The sequence below is a fragment of the Melospiza georgiana genome, chromosome 3 (genome assembly GCF_028018845.1).
Source record: "Melospiza georgiana isolate bMelGeo1 chromosome 3, bMelGeo1.pri, whole genome shotgun sequence".
NCBI classification, from domain to species: Eukaryota; Metazoa; Chordata; class Aves; order Passeriformes; family Passerellidae; genus Melospiza; species Melospiza georgiana.
In genome coordinates, this window is record NC_080432.1 from 82,212,506 (window position 1) to 82,232,434 (window position 19,929).

General features: G+C 39.2%; 1 protein-coding gene across 2 annotated transcripts in view; it reads right to left on the reverse strand.

The window, feature by feature from the left end:
* Positions 1-1,400: 1,400 nt before the first annotated feature.
* AFG1L (AFG1 like ATPase) overlaps positions 1,401-19,929 on the reverse strand; it is a 64,219-nt gene continuing 45,690 nt past the window's right edge. For both annotated transcript variants that reach the window (XM_058021117.1, XM_058021115.1), the window contains 3 exons: positions 9,486-9,626; positions 7,641-7,754; positions 1,401-6,916 (listed from right to left, as the gene is read on the reverse strand). In XM_058021117.1, coding sequence (XP_057877100.1) covers positions 6,785-6,916; positions 7,641-7,754; positions 9,486-9,626 — 387 coding nt within the window. In that variant the 3' untranslated portion in view covers positions 1,401-6,784. The remainder of the gene's footprint in view (positions 6,917-7,640; positions 7,755-9,485; positions 9,627-19,929) is intronic.

Genomic DNA, 19,929 nt, shown 5'->3' on the forward strand with positions numbered 1-19,929 from the left:
ATGCAAACATTTTTGGGGGTACATCCTTTTCCTTCACAAATCTGTGTGAATCTGTAATGGGAGAGTAAGACATCCCATTCTGGATGCTCTTCTCAAACACTGGATACCATAATGCTGCAAGCAAGATACTGGAGCAAGTTGGTTGCTTGACTTTCAGTATTACAATATCCCTCTTCAAAAAATGGGAAAATACAATGTTTGCAGTAAAAGGTGCAGAAATAGACCCAAAGTTCAACCTAAAAATTTTACAGCCTGGTTTCCAAGTCCGAACTGCTTGCCATCTGCCAGCAGGACCTGTGTGTGTGCCCCTGGCATCCATGGAGGAGCGCCATGCTCAGCAGCGCTGTCCCGCTCCCAGCACTCAGAGGTGCTCCTTTGGGACACCTGCACTGGGGAGCTGCAGTGATCCTCAGACCCTGCTGTCAGCCCTTCCGTGTGGGGGCTCTCTGCCAGCCTCCATGTTAGCCAACTGCTTCCCCAGCAATTCTCTAAGCTGTGCAGAACCTGTAACAACTAACCACAGAACTAACTGGCTGACAGCACAAGCACATCTTGGACAGTAAGAATCTGAAATTATGAGGGGAAAAAAGCACTTTAATTGTGGTTTGCATACAGTTATTTTGTCTCACCCTCAAGTTGTTGGAGGAAAGAGACAAAGAGGTGGAAAAAAGGGTTCCAAACCCAAAAATTACGGCTGCTGGCAGCAGTAACTGAGGCAGACAAGTCTGGAGGAGGACCTTTCTGACAAGGCCTGGGTATTCCAACCCAAAAGCTGAACCATGTGTAGGGCAATGGCTACAGCTTGTGCAGCCAACCACATGGCCAGAAACTGGCAGTGCTGCCAATCCAGGTTTCCCCCCTGGATACAGAGATCTAAGAAAAGCCATCACACTAAGTCATGAAGACCAAAGGGCTGGAGCACCTCTCCTATGGAGACAGGCTGACAGAGGTGAGGTTGTTCAGCCTGGAGAAGGCTCCAGGGGGACCTTACAGCACCTTCCAGTACCTAAAGGACACTGCAAAGACCTGGAGAGGGACACAAGGGGTGTGTAGTGACAGGACTGGCTTTAAACTGAAAGAGGAAGGGCTTAGAGTGGCTATCAGGAATAAATTCTTTACTGTGAGGGTGGTGAGGCACTGGAACAGATTTCCCAGAGCAGCTGTGGATGCTCCATCCCTGGCAGTGTTCCGAGACAGGTTGGATAAGGCCTTGAGCAACCTGGCCTAGTGGGAGGTGTTCCTGCCCGTGGCAGGGGAGGTTGGGATTAGATCATCGTGAAGGTCCATTCCAACTCCTTAATATTCTGTTATTCTAATTAACAGTGGGTCTGTCTATCCAGAACACAGGTCTAAAATTAGCATGAGTAAGTGACAAGTTCATAACATCTGGTTTTATTAATTTTTATTACAAGATAAATTCTTCTCAAATAGCAGATGGATTTGACAGTGTTCAGTTTGTAATATACTAGATTCAAAATGACATATTTAAAAAAATATTCTCTATACAAGGAAAATCCCAACAGAATTTACAAAGCCACTGTATTTCAAATGTATAGGATCTGAGGTTTTTATAAATCTTATAGGAAATTCGTTATTACAAGTAAAAGAAAAACTACACAAATGGTTTACAGTTTTAATCACAAAAATAATTTTTTTTCTTTAAATAGATTCTTAAAATAGATGCATTAATTAAAACAAAATCACTACGAAGAGGCATGTGGTGTTTAGTGGATGACATTAATTCTGTAACCCAAACAAGGAGACTAATCCACTCTGAGTAGCTAAATTATTTTTTTGCACTATTTACATACTTTACTGAAGTATTTTCATCCCAGAGCCTCAGCAAGCATCTTAGAATATTAATGAGGGAAGCCTGGCAGCACGCCAGAGTTAGCAAGTGAGAAAGTAACATCATTCCCATTTTATCAACAGGGAAACTGAGGCACCGGGTGTATTCAGACCCAGGAAACTGCAGAAAGAAAAATCCTGAACCTTAATTCTGTTAGCCACGTCATGATGGAGAGACTGTTCTTCCTCCTTGCTATGTGGCTGGTGACCCTGCTGGGCACTGTTTGAAACCTGCTCAGTTGCTTTTTTTCATGTTTAGATTGCTGCAAAATAGGTGACATCTATCCAGCTGTGTTGTCATCACAAACACCTTTACTAAAAGAAAAGCCATTAATGGTTTTCCTTTTCAGATCAAAACCCAGCACCAGCAAAAAGTGCCTCTTCACTCTCTCCAAAGCCTTTGCAAGACTGTCTTGTTCTACCCAAAATACTCCAATTGTTCCCTCAATCTGCACAGTAACAAATACTGAGAACCAGTAATTCTGAAAGACAGAATTGCACTATTTATTATTTTGTTTAAAAAGCAGTTAAATTTTTGGGCATTGTGAACATTCTTTGGTCAATCAAGTATTTGAAAGAAGTTAGTTGGGAGATTCTCAGCCAGGATGTGACCTTTAAAAAACATGAAGTGTTTCATATGGTCCATAATCCCCAGGATTTTACTTCCTATGACAGCAAAATATTATACCACATCAATAAAGGTCACTTGAAACAACCTTTAAAAATAACTTGTCAAAAATGTTTACTGAACGTCTAAAGGAAATAAAAACTTGTTTCAGATCTGAGATGACATAATTTCACAAGGAAAACTTAAAAAGCCAGGACTTAAACTCTGGATAGAAGCATTCAGCACAAATCCAGCAATTTTTAAGGCTATTATGGAGCATGCATAATTTAGTCACAGGCATCTCACTGTTTACATTTTGGGTAATACAACATCTTCACGTGGAATAAAGTCATGGACTGTTGCTGTCTCACAGCAGCAGGAGCAGGCCAGGCAGCAGGGGACAGGACAGCTGGGAGCACAGGTGGCCCAGCACCCTGGGGCACAACAAACCACTCTTGTCCGTGGTGTCCAGTAGGATTCTGGCCAGCACCAGTTGCCTGGGAGGTGTCTGACCCCAGAAGCACACGCCCAACTCAGCACTGGAAAAAGGCTTTATACATGCTACAGCATCATCAAATAAGCAAATTGGGCCTCACTTTCTGCAGGGAGGTAGATGGGCATAAATGTGCTGCTTCTGTGGTTACAGGGGCACCCTCTGCCCTGGGCACATCTGGGCTGGCTGAGAAACAAGTCCAATAAATTTTTCCTTGTGGACCTGACCCAAAAGTGGCAAACCTCCCTCTGCAGCACAATCACAAATACAGCACAGCGATTTAGGCAACTTTTCTTGTTTTCAGCCTTAAAACACTCTGGAATCTTCCCCATTTCTTTTCCTTGATTATTGCTAGTACCTACCAGGGACTCCAAACAGACAAATTCCTTGCTGGCCAAGGAAAGACTGCACTATGGTGTTATTTAGCAATAGGTCCCAGAAGTAGTGCTGGCTCTGGAAGCTTTTGGGGGACTTCCCTCCTGTGTTTTCACAGAGCTCACCTATATCCTTAGAGGCTTTCAGTGGTACATCAGTCCCACTGCAGTTAGGAGCTTTCAAAAACCTGGGCCATCTGAGTTTGGGGTGTGCATTCAGACTGCAGAAAAGCCTCAAATACCAATAGGCAAAGCAGCAGCAGTTTGAACACAAACAGGGATCCTGTGGGTAAAGGAGCTTTGTCATCACCCACACAGGCAGTGGAGAAACACCTCACTTCCCTGGCCTGAGGCAGTCTCTGTGGGAATGAAGAACCTGCCAGGACCTCCTCTCCCATGTGTCCCAGACATGTCATCTGTGTTCTGCAAGACTGCACATTTCCCCTATACCACCTGACAGAGGAGGGCATACAGGCAAAATACAGTTTTAAAGCCAATGTAAATAAATATCCAGATGCAAAGTGCCTTAGGTTATCTACCAGCATCTCCCATTTTCCTACAACACGTTTTAGTTCAAGGCAGGAAGCATTTGAATGCTACTCAAAAAAAGTCAAGGCTGAAGCTTCAGGAGAGTTATCAGTCCCAGGCTGATAAGTATAGAGTGCCACATATAAATACAGAAACACACACATTTAAATTATATATATTAGTTTTATCTAGATTTATATGTACATGTATAAATTAAATATACATATGTGTTTAAATATACAGACACACATGCATGTCAATAGTCCCTCGGTTGAGAAACCTAATCCAAATCTCTGAAAGCACACAACAATTATTTGGATAGTCTTAAGTATAAACAATGTATTCTGATTGGAGTTTTCATAAATATGCATTAAAATTCTCCATGGTAGACACCATTGTGGGAATAATAATAAAGTTCCATTAGTTGCAAACTATAAATATAGGCTTTAAAAATTATTTGAAGAGCAGGTATAGCCAGAATAAGTAACTTCCAGGACAAGCAGAAGGGACCAGAACAGAAAACTAGAATTGAAGATGTGGCTCCCTAACAAAAGTAAGTGCACAGGACCTCTCCAGCCCTCTCTGCTGCCCAGAAGGCCCTTTAGGATGCTTTTTGTAATTGTGATGGGAGACAACTTGGTAACAGACAGAAAAAGGTCATGCTGCAAAATCCAACAAAACCTCTTAAAGTAGGGGACAGTGTGTTATGTATCTCCTCCCTAGGACATGAGTGCAGTCTTTTCAGTCCATCTACATGCTTTTTTCTACTCAAAGTTTCTAAATATGCTCTTAAGATTACTTTATAAAAATACACAATAAGCCAATACACACAATATCATGTTTTGTTTCAGTTAGATTAAAATCAAGAATGACACCACTGCATCTTCAACTAAAATAGTTTACAACCAGAAACATGAGGATGGGTGATGTGTCTTGAGGTATCAGCTCCTATCCTATCTTTTCCATGAAACACTTTCCTATGGTAACATGATGAATTGCCTCACTAGTAGTGAGTACTGCTCCTCCCAGACCAGGGCAGGTGTGTCAGCAGCAGTGGAAGGTTTGGTGTAGAAGAAGCACAAGGAAATTCAGGGTAGAGATGTCACTGGTGTAGAGGCAGCATATCCAGGCTTGCAAGAACCACAACATTTAGGAACAATATGAACTTGCACTTATTGTTACAGCATACCCTGTCTTATCAAGGTCTCTTTTCTCATCCATTACTTAGATCTTAATCCTGTGCAGCTTCAAGTACCTTAAAGCTCCTCCTCAGGATTCTCTCTTGTTAAAACCATTAGCTTTCAATGAGCCAGACTGAGCAACAGTCTGATTAAAAAAAAAAAAACTAAACTCCTGAAGCCTGAATGTCAACACATAGCTAGACTCAGAGAACAGAAAAAACCCCAAACCAAAACACACTACAGAGGAGTTCCAGGATTCTAGCATGAACACTATCAGGAGTTTCTTAAAGAAGCATTTGATTTTTCTTTTGTGAAGCAGCATTATACATGACAGAAGCAGTGCGTAATCATTCAAAGTGCCCACTTCATGTGACATCATAAAATGACTCTGCATAGCCCATTAACTTTGTCTGTAGACCAATTCTTCAGAAAAATTCTAATCCCATCAAACTTCCTGAACATCAAAGGTATATTTTAGAGAAACATTAAGGTTGGGAAAACACTCCATGATCATTGAGTCCAACTTTTGTCCAAACCTAACCCTATCAAATAAACCACAGCACTAAGTGCCATGTCCAGCAATTACTTAAACACTTCCAGGGATGGGGACTCCACCACCTCCCTGGGCAGCCTGTTCCAATACTAGACAACACTTTCAGTGAAGAAATTCTTCATCATGTCCAACCTGAATCTCCCCTGCAGCAGCTTGAGGCTCTGTCCTCTCATCCTGTCACTGATTCCTGGGAGAAGAGTCCAACCCTCACCTCATTACACCCTCCTTTCAGGTGGCTGTAGAGAGCAGTAAGGCCTCCCTGAGCCTCCTTTTCTCCAGGCTAAACACCCCCAGCTCCCTCAGCTGCTCCCCACAGGACTGATGCTCCAGACTCTTCACCAGCTTCACTGCCCTTCTCTGGACTCACTCCAGCCCCTCAATGTCCTTTGTATGGTGAGGGGCCCAGCCTGGACACAGCGCTCAAGGTGAGGCCTCACCAGTGCTAAGTACAGGGGGACAATCCCTGCCCTGGTACTGCAGGCCACACTGCTGCTGATACAGGCTGAGATTCCATTGGCATTCTTGGCCACCTGGGCACAGCTGGTTTGTGTTCTGTTGACCAGCAACCCCAGGTCCTTTTCCCCTGGGCAACTTTCCAGCCCCTCTGCCCAGCCTGTGGTGCTCCCAGGGCTGTTGTGACCCAAGGGCAGGACCTGGCACTTGGCTTGTGTAGAACTTCATACAACTGGCCTCAGCCCATTGATCCAGCCTGTCCAGATCCCTCTGCAGAGCTTTCCTGCCCTCCTGCAGGTCAACACTCCCACCCAACCTGGCATCATCTGTGAACTTACTGAGGGTGCACTTTGATCCCCTTGTCCATACCATGCGTAAAGATACTGAAGAGGGCTGGCCCCTATACTGAGCCCTGGGGAACACCTCTGGTGAGCAGCCACCAGCTGGAGGTAATTCCATTCACCACCACTGCATGGAGCCAGACATCCAGACAGGTTTGAAGAAGAATAAATGAAGGCAGAATTTCACATGTCCACACACTGGTGGTACAGACAAATAATTGAGACCTCATGTCTTAAACTCAAAAAACTATTGATGAAAGAAAACATGGTCCAGATAGATAAAGTGCAATTATTATTCAAGTTGTACTAAAAAGCTTTCCAGTGCTTTTCTGAAGCTTTTTCAATTTTTCTTCTTGGTGATTTCATGCTGTAATTTTACTTCTTGGTGATTTCATTCAACTTTTAATTATGTTTTTTTGCTTCTGTCCCCATCATTCCAGTACTGTTCAGTTTGCATTTCTGTGAGCCGTGAGAGAGTACGCTGAAAGGCAAAGATTTCCTCTTCTCCTGTAAACACGGAGAGTCCTTTGGCAGAATCCTACACCAAAACAGCACCACACACCTATGAGACTCATGGCTGTACTGAAATGCTTCCTGCCTAACTCCTTAGGCTCAGTGCTTTACAGGCTTTGACAAAACAAGACAGCAGCATGGCACCAAAATATTAAAACTGATGTCCAAAAATTAAAGAAAAGCACCTCTTTCAGCTAGGAAATCCCCTGAAGGAATACAGCAAAAAGAATAATTTGGTTTTAAACCAACACAATAACAGGTTAACTGTCTATTTTTCCTTTTTTTTGACTAATTGTACGCCAATTAAAATATTTAAAAAGTCATTAGCAATAGCTGAGCTACAGGGAAAAAGAAAAACAGAATAAGCAACATGCAAAGCAGTACTGTTTGTGAGGATTCATGAGGCTGTTCTGTAGTCTAGGAACAGGTAGAACAAACTATCTTTTATTTCTGTATTTTAAATGTTGGTGCTATACTTAAATCAGCATTTTCATATATGACTGAACAGATACAATGATTAGTATTCAAAATAACCCTAAAACTTAAACAAAATGGTTCTACATATAGTGATGTTTTCTTTGACTATGAATAAGTAGCACAACGTGTAATTATCAGAGTGACAGACACTGCAAAAAAAAGCAGCATACCAATAGTTAAATGTTTCCTTATTGCCCCTCTTAAAATGCTGTGCAATTATGAGACCAAACCCAATTTTGTTACAAAAGGGAGACAATGTTAAAATCGTGTACCTGGCTCAAGTCCAAATCATCCATCAACACTCTGTTCTCCTGCAGTTCAGCACTGTCCTGTTTCACCTGGAACAAGCTTTGGAGAGGAGCTGCTGCAGAACAGATAATGCGCACCTGAGAGGAGAGAGGCAACAACAGTGTCATCCCTTGGGCTTTACAGGAATGGGGTAAAACACACCATCTATGCACTGCAAACTTCACATTAAATTGGCAGTGGTTTTTCCCCAATGATTTTCCTTTCTCTTATTAGCGCTGCTGTTACAGATTTACCTGACTTAGATGAACTATTAACCTTCCGGGATCTTTTTCTCAATAACAACTGATGGAACTTTTACTCAGAGAACAGAAGAACTGTGCTAGCAAATACCCAGAATATCTGCTACACAGGCAATGAGTTCACCACAAAGTTTACTTTCTAAAATAACAGCTGTACAGTAAGCAATGCTTACTTTTCATCCATAGTGAGACTCCTCTCAGTGGGTAGATACACTGCACTATTTAAAAGAATACTTAAGTTCCAAATTTCCAATTTCCATATTTCCAATTCCAAAATTCTAAGTTTCAGAAGACTGAGTGAAGCCTTTCCTGTCTCCATCTGTGCTACTCCAGTAAGTTATTTGCTAGTAAAATGAATGATGCTGTTTTCATGTCTGCTGGGAAGAGATACAACATGCAGTGTGAGATGGGGGCTGCAATGAAGACAGACTGAAATAATACTGTAGAAGGAGACTCTTGTTGAGACCATGCAGGTAAGATGTTTGTGCTGTGGACAGGCACCCACAGATGTACTCAGGTATTTTTCCCAACTACTTCTGATGGGAGTTTAACCTTGTGTTTTTCCTATGGAAGAAGTAATAGAAAGTGACTGCTTGCAATTCTTACTGACAGCCCAAACACAGAGCAGACCATCCCCCTTTTCTAACCCATTAGTTTAATATTAGCATATTGCCTTAGCAAATATCCACTTCCCAACCTAAAGAATAAAGAATCTGGCTAATTTCAATGACACTGATTTGAATCTGGCTGATTTGAACGAGACTATTCATACACTGAGTTAGTTCAACACCTTGCTGAGCCTTTCTGATCAACGACCCATGCCAGAACATTCTTGATAAGAACCAACCTCAAGTGACACTTCCCAACTGCATAAACGTTTAAGTGTGTTCAAATATAATCACATATAAGATAGTGTTTCAAACCTTGCATCACTTTAAAAAAAATCACCTTAAACAGGAACTTCCCTTTGTTTTAGTTATGCTGATTTTGCTTCCATGATTGAAATCTCTGTAAATCCACATGAAGTGCTGCATTTATCATTATTATTCCATGATCAATTCTGCAATCTAATGTAAAGCCTGCAGTGACTGTTTCCTTTAAACCTTATGATGTAATTGTGCTATTAACTCCTCTTTCCTGATCAAAAAGGCACTGATTCCTGACCAACTAACCATACAGATTAAAATCTAAAAAACTCAATTTCATTCCAGCACATTTGGCAGCACAATCTTTCATTATTAAAATAATGACATGGCTTCTGTTGTTTTCTTTGGTTAGGAAAGAACATCCCCATTCAAAAAAGGCAAATGAGCTCAGGCTTATATTTATGCTCATGCTTAATACTCGCAGAAACAAAAAAAAAATCTGTTTATTTGCCTTTATTGAGATAGGACCCTTTTTTTTTTTTTTTTTGTGAAGCTGGAATGATGTTTCTTTGCAGTGCTACTTCATTCTGCTTATGTTTTCCAAACCATTACTATAGAAAGCCTTATTTCAAACCAATAGTAAGAGTCAGTTTTAGGAATCCCAATATTATTCCTCTGCATATAGGAAAGGCTTGGTTCTCACCTTATGCTCATAAAAGGTATCAATAAGAGTAATGAAACGACGAGCTTGTGTCCTTTTTGCTACTGTAAGGAGTGGTATGTCACGAATAAACACTGTGTCAAAATGCTTTGATATTTCCAAATAGTCGCTGGCTCCAAGAGGCTGAAACAAAACAAACCATAAGCAATGGAAACCCATGACAGAATGACACATAAACTCTATATCTTCACATACTACAGAAACAGAAGAGAGCCTTAAAGTCCTGATCATAATCTTATTTTTATTCCTTTGTATCTTGCTTGAGGAATGCTCGATTGCCCTTATGGACATAGGTACCTGGGGGTGTTCATACTCCTGGCTTTACACGAACACTGAGAGTGAAAAATGTGGCTCTTTTGCACTCACACAACATTATGATCTCTCTCTGACAACCTCAAAAAAAATAATCACTATAAACCATAATCCATAGAAGACATGTGATTTCAACCTAAAGCATCAATAATTTGAATATCTCTTAGGATGCTTTCTAGATCTTTAAAGATTTTTAAATGCAAATGTATAGGCTAGTTACTAAATCCTAAGTAGACCTGCATTTAGTTCACCCAGGACTAACCCAGACTGAATAAGTATCTTATTTTTTAAGTATAGGAAACAAGAGGAAACAGACAGAAATACAATTTTGCAGCAGTTCCTTTGTTCATGGTTTCTCCTGTAATGATGAAATAAAAATCTTCAAGAAGAACTCATTAGTTTCTCTTTCTGTATCTAAACCATCAACAGAAAATATGCACAAATAGTAGTAGCTCATTCAAGTACATTCCTCTAAAATTACTTTTTCATTACATGGAAGGTATTTTTTTCTGCAAGATCTGTCCTATCAGTACCACAGGCAGTACTTTATCATGAGCAATTAAAATCTGTACTCCTGAACTTGTTCCAGTTTTACTTGTACAAATACTTCAGAATCTTGTCTGCAGCTACTGCAGAGAACAAGTTCAGCAGCATTTTGGATGGTCACAACTCCCTTCCCAGGTAATCACCTGCACTATGTGCTGTACCAAGTATAATACTGTTATAAAGCACTACAATACTGCTAATACCTTAAAACCAGTAAATATAAAATATTTGCTTTAACTGAAATTATGAGACTAATTTGTTGTAGGCCAAACATAACTTCTTAACTAGAACACTTCTGCAAGAAGTTACTTTAAGCAATTATCGATAGCTGCTCATGAACAAGACTTTGGGTTTTGTTTAGATATAGAATAAAAAAAACTTGTAGAAATGGTCTCTACACAAGCACAGCAGAGAGAAGCCCTGATGGCACTCCAAAAATTCTTCTGAAAATTAATGGGAATAAGCTAACCTTCCAGGCAGGTTCTAAAGCCTGCCACTCTCCACCAGTTCTCCCACTTGCAGTCGCAGGAATCACTCTGCTTCCCCATTCCAAGCACTCAACTTCCCTGTAGTATCTATGGAAAAGAATTATTACAAAACCTTTCCATTCTTTTGAGCAGTGTTTAAGAGTAGTATATGCTGTATTCTCCCCTTAGAATTATATTTAATGCTTATTTTCTCCCTCCATTTAAGTCCCCTAGTTACTACTATGGACTTGGTCATCGGAAACCAAAACCTCATCATCATGAGGGTCACCAGCAAAGCTTCATGCAACACCTCTGAAAAAACCAAAATCCTATCTGGATAAACCAGAGTAACTGAACTCAAAATGTTCTGATGAAATAAAGCAGGAAAAGGTTCAAGAAAGCAGAAGGAACTGATGGATGGAAACAACACAGAGCAAACTCACTGGACACCTTGCCACCAGATACAAGTGATACATCTGATGGACACCCAGAGTATCAAGTGCAAAAGAAAAACAATGGGAGCACTAGAAGCAACACAACCAGGATTAAGATTAATTAATTAAGATTAGCGAGAAGCAAATAGTTTCGGTACTGGTAATTTGATTCCATACTTGGGACGGAAGCACTGTTAAACACAGAGGAGAGCAAGTATGCCTGTGTGATGAGTACCTGTGAGGGAGAACACCAGTGATCTCATTGTACATGAGAAAGGTAAGAATTTCTCATGTCTCCCCCTAGGTAAGAAATTAGAGAAATCACTGCTGTGCTGATTCATTCTTTTATCACATGAAGAGCCCAAGTAGTCTTCTGCCAAAACCCAAAACCCTGAGGAATTATTCTGTCCTCACCCAATGTGACACACTTTCTCAAACAAACCATACCAGTACACCCTCCCTATCTCAAAGTACCAGATATTAAAAGGTGATTCCTAAAACAAATACATATATAACTAAAAATTGAAGTGTACAAACTTTTGCAAAATGGGCAAACTGAAGTGCCCAACTAATGAGCTATACAGCTAAGAACTTGGTGGGTATCTTGTTTGGCGGATATTCAAACAGGAGATTAACAAACCTGGGTAGTCAGAGGGAAGAAATAGGTGGAAGACAAAAATAAGGCTAATGCATTTCAAATGGGAAGAATGGAAGATGTAATACTTATACTGCTTTTCATACAGACATAAAATCATGGTTCATAGAAGGTTACAGTATGCATCTTTATCAGTCAAACAGGAATTCAATCTACTTCAGCAGTGCAAAAAGCAAGCAATTCAAGAATTCCTCTAATTAAGGGCATAAAAAGCAGAACATTTCAAGCTTTAACAAGAACTTCTGAAACATCTACAACACTAAGTGACAATATTCTGTGAATGTTGGCAGAAATGTGCCTTTGGAGACTCCTAAATCTTACACTCAGAAAGATCTGAGTCTAGCAGCACGAGTACTTTACTAAAGTAAATTTGGTACCTCCCTGACAAGACTCAAGTCTAGTGAGACACAACTGAAATGCCAAATCAGCCATTCTGCTGTTACATATGGCTCAGCTGATACCAGCTGAAGTCCCTTACACAGAGGAGTTCTCAAAACTCCCTGCTTTTGGAGTTTAGAGACAGTCCTGGAGATGAAAGACAAAGCTTTTCATCTTGCTCCTAACATGACTTACTCTTGTCTTGGGAGGTCCTCTAATTTCCCTCTTACTCAGTGTAAAAAGAAGGAACCACCAGCAAGTTTGCTCCCCAAACCAGGCATGAGGCTGGCACAAGCACCCACGTACCCCTTCTGCCACACAGGAACAGACAGGGAAATGGATTCAAGGCCAGATTGTGCCACTGCCAGAGCTCTGGCTGTGCAGTCCATATACAGAAGCCCCACCAAGGAGCAAATTCCTGCTGTTCCAGCAGCCCAGAGCCCTCTCCTACCTTCACAGCACTGCCTTACTGCCTTCAGGCCCTTCTTCCCTCACCTTGCAGCAAGCACTCTCTGAGTCCCAACTGGCAGCAACACCAGCTCAGACTAGGTTACAGGACTAGAAGCATGTGATTTTAGACACATAGCACTGTCCTCTGTATAACTTTCCAGGTCTGAAATTTATTTTGTGAATCTCAACCAATCACAGAAAGTATTTCATTTTAGTTAGCAGCATACATGAAGGTATTTCTTCCTCTGAAGTTGCTAATGAAGCCACAAATCCTCCTAATACTGATACATATATATGTAATCCTCTTACTAAAAGTTTAGCCTGATTAATCTCATCCTCTGAATAAAATTGTAAAAATAACTTCATTTGGTGTGTGTTTCTGGTACTGTCTGATCTCTTTTGTTTCATCAATTATTGATCAAAACTCAATAGCAGAACAAGAAGACATTTATCTAATTACTGTCACTTACCATTTGTTACCAGTTCCTTCATATGCTATATTATTTTAAAAACTCAAAACACTAATAGGTAAGAATCTTTCTTATGGTATTATTGTTTTTGCATGTGTATATATTGTAAAACTGTTGTGAGTTTTTGTCATTAGCTCTGATGCCAAGAGTCAGTATTTTACAAGCATCATACTAATGCAAAACACATTAGCCCTAACATGGTCTACACTCCTGACAAAGTGTTTACTCCACTTCAACCTGCTTGACTGAGTTCTCACCTTTATTTGTTTTTGTTTCTCTGTCTACTTAATGCATTTTCAGCTATCATCATCTTAGTTCAAGTAGGATGTTTATTATTTGGAGCTCTCTGTGTGCTGTTTTAGAGTTAGTCGTCTCCTGTTTCTATTATAGAGTTCATTTAATTATAGTATAAAGCATCTTTTTTTCTTTGTTGACTCATCAGTGGCCCAGTATATCACCTTTAAGAGATTGTCTGAAGAATACAGAATGTTTTACATATGATAGAAGAGGATATGTCATCTCAATATGTATTTTTTGTTGATGCTGCAAGATATTCCAGTACCAGTTCCAGCCAATCTTGACGATGCATGATTGACAGTAACTATAATTTTGTGCAGACACTCTTAACTCTCCAAAACTTCTCATTGACAACACTCAGTTTAAGACCAGATAATATTTACAACTTAATGATTAAGTATAAACAAACAAAAGCTCTGTTGTTTCCAAATGAACAACACACTATCACTAGTGAGGCTCATAAAACAGAGCACTGAGATAATGTGTCAAGATCATAATTCCAAGAAAGGAACAGAAAAACCCAAGGCATGATATATGATGCCACAGCATGCTAAAGTTTAAATAAATATGGGAAGAGGTAGGGCATGGCTAACTTGGTTTAAAAATTTAAGCTACTGATTGCAGTTAAAATCACAGAACCATAGAACAGTCTGGGTTGCAAGATCCCTTAAACATCATCTAGTTCCAACCAGGACAGCAGGAATATAAGATCTGTAAACCCTGGAGTGAAAGACATTTTCTGTACCAAGCACAGCCCCTTGCTATCTCAGGTTATCTCACCACAGAATCCTGCTAAGAAGCAATTTTCCTTGTTCTTACAACAAAAGTTTTATAGTCACATTTTTCATAGTGGAAAGTTGTTTCAGATCTTTGCTTTTCTGCTTAAGAAGATGCTTGTAATTTCCCATTCTTTTATTTATTTATGTTTTTTTTAAAACAATACACTCAAAGCTGGTTGAATACTGGAAGCATAGAAAAGGCATGTTTCTGCTCTAAAAGCTCTCACTGCTAAATTTCCAGTTCCAACTCCAAAGTATAGCATTATCAATGAAATGGGCTCCAAAAATAGTTAAGGCTTAAAAAAATTATAGGGCTATTTAAGTATTTACACTTACTGTTAAGATTTCAAAACCATGATCAAAAAAGCTTTGAAAAAGAGAGAGAAGTACATTCAAGACTTTAAGAAACAGAAAAATTAAATTAAAAAGGCAAACCCTTAAAACTCCAATGAGCTTCAAAAAGCTTGTATTACCTGGTCTACAAAGTATAGGATCTAAACCCTCAAGTTTTATGCAGCTTTCACTGAAAGGAGTGCTCTCTAAAAATTAAGCTCTGATACACATCAAATATAAAACAGAAAAGTGGTTTGACTAACAATGTAACTGTATTGCAATATTTCCAGCTGAAATTCTTGAGTTTTTTTATAAAAATGCACGTGAATAAAATAAGCCAAAGTTTTGGGGGATAGAGAGCCTGATTAAATCCTTAAAGCAAATGTAGCTAATAAAATACAGATAATAAATAATAAAATAAGCTCTCAATCTAGAGCTTAGGCTGCAAAAGCTAATCTCTTAGGAATAAAACTAAGATCACAAACTAAGGAAGACTATGATTCTAAGGTTATTGGAAATAGTGCTTATCTATGGTACATTTATTTACACCTATACCTGACAATCCTACAATCCTAAAGATGACACCAAATTATACTGTGGATACATTCAGCAGCTTTTAATGAAGATAAAACAGTTCCCTCAAAATTGCTCAGACTCATTAAACCCCAAATGCAGCTGAGTTATGTTGTCATGTAGGGCAGGTGCTCAGCTGACTCAAAAACAGACACTTGCATTTCTAATCACTTGATGCATTTGAAAATTGTGAGTTTTTTATTTTCTTTTCTTTTTTAAAAGGTTAGTTACATCTTTTCCTTTGAAGTGCAAGCTATTCAAGTTAAGGACTACATCTTCCTCCTGATTTATACAATGTGCCTATTGCAATGGAACAACAACCTAATAGAAACTGTTCACCACTAATTTGTTGGGTTAACCTACATGAAAATTCTATTTTGCCGCTTTCAGAAACATTGAATAACTACTAGGAAAAAAATTCACAGTCTGATAACCTTTTACAACATAAATACTGATATTAAATTTATTTGCAGATTTTTAACGTATGTATGCTAGTTAATGGTTAGCATCATGTTAAGACGCTACATTCATTGGTACTGGGAGCGGGATGCAGGGATCTATCGGATTCCCTAGCGGCAAGCCTAGAGGACCCATGCAGCAAAGCAGCTGGGCTCGGGAGGAGCGGGCCGCATGCCCGGGCGGCCGCAGCCGGCAATCCCGGCAGAGGGCAGCAGCTGCTGCGCCAAGCCGGGAGCACCGGGAGCAGCGAGAGCAGCGAGAACAGCGAGAGCAGCTCGGCACCTCCCGACCCCGCAGCTCCACCGGGATTACACACCGCTGTCCGCTGCCTTATTTACAACACATCCAACTGCCACTATTAAAAATTTCTAAAGGAAAAATTTAAAAGGGAAGCGAAGATAGAGAGTGATTTTTTCTAAGGTGTAATGAACACTGTTCTTCATGTGTGAACACACTAAAATGGGCAAGACTTACATTTGCACAATTGCGTATATACACACACACATATATATGTATGTATATATAGGGATTTTAAATTCAAGTTAATATATCCATTTTATTTTTAAAGGCATCTGGTGATCTTTCATTCACACATTTAACTCAATTAACTAATAATGTTTTGCAAGAATATAACAGCACTGGTAGTGTTTCCCTCACTGTATAGATGGAGAAACTGGAAGAAAGGAATTAAAGGCCCCCAAAAAAATGGGAGAAGTCAACATCAGCGTTAAAATTTGGGAACTGTATGTCTCTATTCTGCCTGGTGGCTGTCCCAGCCTCCTATGGCTATGTTTTATTTTGATGAAAACCAAGCAGAGTGCTCCTGTCTGATTACACTGGAGAAGCACATTCACAGGGCTCCATTCTACTACTGGGTAACTACTTCATGCCCATGACGAAGACCAGCACGTGCCACTCTGCCACACAAACCCTGGTGTGTCAGTCTGAAAATCTGCTTCTCCTTTGCTTTAAAGCAACCAAAATAGATCAGTATCCTCTCATCCAGTTTTTTGTTGGTTTTCCACATGTTCACATAGCTAGTAAAAAAAAAAAGCAAAGTGTATGAATTTGATATTAACTAAGTTACCTAAAACTTGGGATTGTCCTCATCTGGGAAACCAGGATTTACAAATTGATGCACACAAGAGCTTAGCAACTCAACTGCATGTCATATCAGCACTGCATACAATATAATCTCTGTATTTTATTTTTATGAACATTAATGGACAAGAAGTAATTACCAGTATCTGATGCATTATTTTAGATAGAAGTAACTCTTTATACTCTTGACATGAAAAAGTTTGATGCTAATATATGAAACAAGAATAAAATATTGTAATACCAGAAAGGTATCAAATCTTAAATCAAGGTCTCCAGGTATTAATTAATAAGAAGCTATTAATGAAAATTCTACTTAAGCTAGGAGATGTTAAAAATAGTATCAAGTTACCAACTGCTGATTTGCTATTTTCATCTATTAGCTAACATCTCATGAAATCGTGTGATATCAAAGTGCAAAATGTTTCAATATTTCCCCTTAAAACAGAATTTTGATTTTATTTTAAAGGAAACTGCAGTAAAAATAAAGAAGTTTTAGAGGCTGTTCATATGAAATATTGTTTTACTAAAAATGTAAATTTCAAACACATCTCCTTAATCCTACACCAGTAAATGCAGATTTTTAGGTCTGGATATTTATCCCTTGGAATGCACTGTAACAGGTACCCAAGACCAGACTAGAAGACAGATTGCAGCAAGGAAGTGAAAGCAGAGTCACTTGAGTGATAAGCTGTTTTGCCAACACAACAAAAGCATCTATCGTTTCAAAACTTACTCTTTTTTCTGGAACCCTTAAGGGTAATGGACAGCCAAAGGAATCAATTAACCAAGTTTTGAGTACAGTGTTGTCCACTCATGCTCAAATGATTACCAACACCCACATGAGCAGTGGTATACAACAGTTTCAGAAAACAATTTCAAAAAATACTCCTGCAACTCTAAGATAATGCTGTAACTTGTAAGTGCTTCCATGATGCAGACCAGAAATGTCAAATTTGGAAGAAAGGTTGCGTGGTATGAGGGAAATGCCCCTTACACTTCCTGTGAAACCCCCCTCAAAGCCAAGGAAGTTATAAGCCTTGGATAAAATCAGTCTGAACTGACTGCACAGACTGACTGTAGACTAAGAAGCATTGCCCACTCCTAGAAGTATGAGGGGGATAAGAGCTGGTTATTCCCTCAATGTGGACTGGGCACATTCCCCTGCTGGCTGCTGAACTTGTTCACTGCATGTGCAGGAGCAGTGAGAGCTGCCAACAGGCAGCAGGAACCCTGACTCCCTCACATCCCTACTTTCAGGCAATTTAAAACCAGAAAAGATCATGGGGTACTTCAAGTTCCTGTATTTTAGAGATGGCTAAGCCTAAAAACTAATAATTAGCTCAAACACAAAAGCCTCCTCCTAAAATGACATCCAGTTTTGACCCAATACACAGTAAAAAGAGGCTGTGTCTACTCTTAGATGTAAAAAAAACCAAAATGAAACAAACTCTCTCTCAAAAAAAAGTAAACAACCCCAACCATTTCCTCAAAATACCAGTTCTGATAAACTGCACAAAGCATTCTTGTCTTCATTGCTCCTTCCCCATACACACAGTACTCTGTATTTACAGCAAGTTTGTATTAGCATTTATGTTATATTCAAAACTCCTGGAGGAAAAAACCTGGTACATCAGGCTTAGTATAAACATGTGGTCATTAGAAATGCTACAAACAAAAAACCTTCAGCAATATTTCTTTTTATAGGTTAGTTAACTATCTTAGGAACCCATTTAACAAATACTTTCTTGAGACTGCATAATGTCACTTTCCTAATAAGAACAGCATCTTCAAAACTCAACACTTGCTATAAAGTCAGGGAGACTGGAGAATTAAATCTTATTTCCATTCTTTAGTCATCCATTGTATGCATCCAGAATCAGCTTCTCCATTACCCTTCCTGGACTAAAATCTCACCAACAGCCTGCAGTTCCACCCATCATCATAAACATTTTACTTGTTTGTTTTTAATACTGACACATAGAGCATTCTTCTAGTGACATGGAATTTCTCTTGCACTTTAACATTTATAAAAATAAAAAGCTAGTCAGAGATCTCAGCCTAGTTTTACAGGACTCCAATGATACAAAATGTATTTGCAGGCTCTTTTTAACATATATTAACTATTTAGAGACTGAAAATTATTTCACTATCCTTTAATAAAATGATTATTTCACTCTACTTCACCTAGAACACTTACTCTTTGCCAAACCTTTTCCTTTTTCCACATCATTATTAAAAGTTCATCCAGCTAAGAATAAGCCAGTACCATTCAGATAATACAAAACATCAAAACTCCAATTTTACTTAAGTCTTTTATCTGACTAGACATATTTGCCCATGACCTTTATTTTATAATTTTCCTGCACTTCATAACTAGTTGCCATTCATTCTGTATTATTTGATTCTGTCTCAACAGTGACACAGGAGATACTTTTACTATCTTCCTCCTCAGTCCTTCTTGGGTTTGTGTTGCTCTTTTTTGTTGTTACTGTTGTTTACACTTCACTTTCCAGTTAGTCACACTTCCCTTCTGCTTTTGAAAATTACTCTTCCTGAACACTCAAATATGCAACTTCACTGTTTGGAATATCTCTCGGTTTCATTAAACATTAGAAAATTAAGATTATTCCTACACAACACAAATTTCTAGATTAATTCATCACTGTAAGCACCAGCCAAATGACCTTGTACTGGATGTAGCACATTTTAGGCTAGAAAATTATCATTTGCTGCTTTCTGGCTAATTACATTTCACCTTTTCCTGTGTTTCATCTATAGTGTAACATACAATGGTGTATTTTCTTTATATGCTTCTTATAGCTCAAGGAGTAATCCACCTCATGCTCCATATGCAACAGATCCCTACAAGTTCCAGGTTTGGTAATTAGCAGACTGATATGTACTCAAGAACCTTGTATTAATTAACTTTAAGGCAGGTACCAGTACCTTCAATGTTGCACACTGTTCTCCACCTCTGTCAGCCACTCTGTCTTTAAGCAGGCTGTAAGCACCCATTTGTATTATTATTTTATGAATTGTCCCACAAGGTTTCAATAATAGCAATTATCTCTCATTTTCCCCCATTAATGAGAATTTCCCATTTATCATGCTTGTCACCACATCTTAAAACTGTTACAAAACCGACTGCAAATCTTGTTTTCAATTCTGGTAC